Below are 3,577 nucleotides of genomic sequence, written 5' to 3'. Positions count from 1 at the left end.
GGGGGGAGGGTGGGGACGACGACGCTACACATGGCAAGAGAAAGAGATCACTCATTCGCTTGGAAAAGGCTCTCGCAAAGCAAACCGTGGTAGTAGACATGAGGGACAGCGGGGAAGGAGCTGCGGACTAGAGGAGTCCGTGCCGTGCAACAGCCCCGAATCCGATTAAAGTTTATGGCGGGAAGGCTACAAACGCTCCCACCCCACCCTTCCTCTGGAGAACCCATTCAGTGTCCCGATCCCATTTAGAGCACAAAGGGACGGGAACAGTGGGATCTTCGGGTTGCGATTGTGTGGCTGGTGCGGGGAGCAGCGTGATGGAGTGTGCTGGCATTCCCTGCGTGCAGCTATGTCCGAATCTTACACTGTAAGCAACATTTCCTCCTCTCGGAGCTCCAAAACAGCGAGGGGGAATTTCGATAAATTCAAGTTGCTTGACAAATATAATAGGGATTTGGTATTAATCCTACTTAACCCGCTGCGAAGACGCTGAGCTGCCGAGTCCCCCTCCTCCGGCCGGGACTGCGGCGGTGAGCACTGAGTCTGCGCCGAGCCGCGCTTTCTCGCTGATGCTGCAGATATAAAGCCGAGAATCTCCGGCATCTGCGGGGGTGGGTTTGTGTGTCCTGGCGAGAGCGGCTGGGCAGGGGAGAAACCCCGCAGTCCTCTGGAGCGGGGACGGTCCCTCTCGCCCCGGCTCCACGCAGCGCGGCTCTGCCCCTCGGGGCTCCCCGGGGAAAGAGGTGGCAACTTCCCCTCCCTCCCACGTTCACTCACCGCCCCGAATGACAAAGGCACACTGCGAGCAGAGCTTTGAACCACCTCAACATCCGGCCACTTTCCCTCAAATGTCACCGCGGTGAATGAAAGACAATTGGCTATAGTCGCCCTCATGCTATTTTTTTTTTTTTTTAATTCAAAATAACAGTGTAATGCCAGAAGTACGCACATACAGAACTGGCAGCAACTTGTTTTCCCACATGTGCTCGCGGGGGAAGAGGGAGAGCAGCTGGAGTCGAGCCCTCGCTGCTCATACGCCGGGCCGCCTCCCACCGGAGGCCTCGCACCGCCCTGCTCCCCCTCTGCGCCCTGAACTCAGCCGCGGGATTCACCCGGGGCGCGGGGGCAGGGGCATGCAGATGCCATCGGCGATTAAATGGCACAAAGTCAAAAGGAGAAGAGAACTGAGGACGCAGGAATAAACAAAGTTGAATTGAGAGCTTCCACGTTAAAGTTTATTTCCCACTCACCCAGGTAGGTGACACTACGTTTTAGCAATCATCGAAGCAGAAATTTTCTGTTCGGAAATAAATTTGGGACGTCTTATATGTGCTTGTTCTCCTGACTCTCTCGACCCCATCCCTGACTTTTTTTTTCCCCCTCTCTCCTAGGAAACCCACAGACAGGCTGAAAAGACATATTCAAATCATGGCAATAGGAAGTGCATGAGCACAAAACCCGAAAGGCTTCAACAGCAATGGGAAACAGGACGAAAGTCTGAGGTCAGGGGTAGCTCCCTCCTCCCTGGGGTTCTGTGCAGTTCCAAGGACTGCAGCTATGTCACAGCAGCACCAACACGACAGGGGGAGGTGGGAATCTGTGCAAAACGAGTTTCCTTACCAGCGCGATTCCGCAAAACGCAGAGCTCCGAACGTGCAGCAGCTCTGCCTAAGAGAAAGGCGAATGAACATTTGCTCAAAAAAACCGTTGCTCGGTTCACAGTCTACAGCGGAGGTGGGGAGGGAGCGAGTAGGATAGAACCGCTCCAGATGCCGGGTTGGAGCCGGCGGCGGCAGCAGCAGCGAGGCTGGCTCTGAGGGCTGAGCTATCCCGCTCGCAGCGTAGCATAGCACAGCACAGCCTCGGCAGGCAGAGGGTAAGGCTGGGCTTGTGGAGCGCAGCGCTTGGCTCGTCCTCCTCCTCCCTCCTCCTCCTCCTCCCTCCTCTCTCGCTCTCTCTCTCCCTCTCTCTGTGCATGTAGCGCAGGCGGCTGTGCTGCAGCGTCAGGGAAGAACTGCCGAGAGAGGCTCCAGCAGCTCCCACCACTTTGGGCAAACTTGCCGGTTTAACAGCTTTTTCTTTTTTTTTTTTTTTTTTTTTTTTTTTTCCTTCCGAGTGGGAAGCTCCTCTGTTGCCATTCAGCATTTTAAAGCACAAGCTGCTCTGCCGCGAAAGCGCCCGAGCCACACTCCTCTGAAAGGCACAGGAGGGAATACACAATCGCAGATTTCACCCACCGTAGCGGTGCAGACCCCAGGAAACAACTGACTGATTGCATTTTATTCGCAAATAGAACTCCGTGTGGCTTTTTTAATCGCGTCGCGGCTCTCTTCCCCTCCCCTTTGCCATTCCGCTTATATGGATGTAATTCAGAATCTGTGTTAATTCACGTGGGGGATCCAGTTACATCTCGTTCCGCTCCGGGTATGTTAACGAGAGACCAATAATCGCCTTTGGACACATAGTTTTGTCGCTAACCTTTGAACTGAAAGGATCGAGTTCAGCTCTGGTTACCTGCATTGGGACGGGAAGGAAGAGGCGAGAGAGAGAGAGGAGAGAGAGAGAGGGAGAGAGAGACTGCAATCTCATTTGTGAATCGCGCTCAGTGCTGCAGCTCCAGATTGCTATAACACATGCAGTGCAAATGCAGGTAAGGCACACACACAAACTGCGGATGCGAAAACAAACTTGGGACTGTGGTGTGTGTGTGTTCAGATCTACAGCCTTGCAAATTCCGGGCAAACGGCTTCTGCAGTTTCTGTCTCGTTGCTTTGTGACTAATGACCTTGCGCAGAGTTGGTAAAAAAAAATCCTCTCCGGAGAAAGAGCTGAACATTGTAGGCGATCTTTGAAGATGGATTTAGGTGCTTTTCTGCCAACCAAAGGGGATATTCCATGGACTGCTCTGTAATACACGGGGTGTTTCTCCTACCCATTGTGCAGCTACCGACATTATTGGGATTTTTATTTTTTTCTTTATCTTTTAAAATTATTATTAATATTTTAAAGAACTGCCCATGCTAAGAGGATTTGGAGTTTTCCCGGACACGAGCCCGTTGAATAAAGCAAATCACATTTTTTTTCCTGTGTGTGCAGATAGGGGAAAGAATAAATCTAATGCGTTTGTCGTGAACGGCTGAGAGGGCGAGAGAGAGAGAGAGAGAAGAGAGAGTGTGAATTGTAGTTAACTCCGGTGTCGAAGAAGACGACCTGGGGGGCTTCAGATCGCACGGTGCTGCTCCGGCTTTTATTGCAAACCTTGCAAAGTGATTACAGTAAAATCAGGAGGAGGAGGAGAAGGGGGAGGAGGAGGAAAATCCCATCCTATCTGCCGAGATGAATCTTTAAAAAGCAAAATACACTGTCCCGTGAACTGTAAGTATATCGCAGCTGGGAGGCAGGGCGAGCAGCGGAGGAGGCAGCAGCGGGGTTTTGCCCACCGATTGCACCAGCCATGAGGCGCTAAGTTTCCGGGAGCAGAAGGATTCTATAATTGCTCGCCCGGGCGCTCGGCTGCTCTGTTGGCTCATCAGGAGGGTTTATCGAGGGGGGGCACCGGGGTGCTGCGGGTGCAAAG

At 52.8% G+C, this 3,577-nt stretch overlaps 1 protein-coding gene across 1 annotated transcript in view; it reads left to right on the top strand.

Annotated features, from left to right (window-relative positions):
- PCDH7 (protocadherin 7) overlaps positions 3,455-3,577 on the top strand; it is a 275,037-nt gene continuing 274,914 nt past the window's right edge. Inside the window, exon 1 of the mRNA XM_021395508.1 lies at positions 3,455-3,459. Within this exon, the coding sequence (XP_021251183.1) occupies positions 3,455-3,459 (5 nt within the window). The remainder of the gene's footprint in view (positions 3,460-3,577) is intronic.

This window comes from Numida meleagris, chromosome 4, assembly GCF_002078875.1.
Source record: "Numida meleagris isolate 19003 breed g44 Domestic line chromosome 4, NumMel1.0, whole genome shotgun sequence".
Taxonomy (NCBI): domain Eukaryota; kingdom Metazoa; phylum Chordata; class Aves; order Galliformes; family Numididae; genus Numida; species Numida meleagris.
The sequence above is the reverse complement of the archived record's forward strand: the minus strand, read 5'-3'. Positions and strand labels throughout refer to the sequence as shown.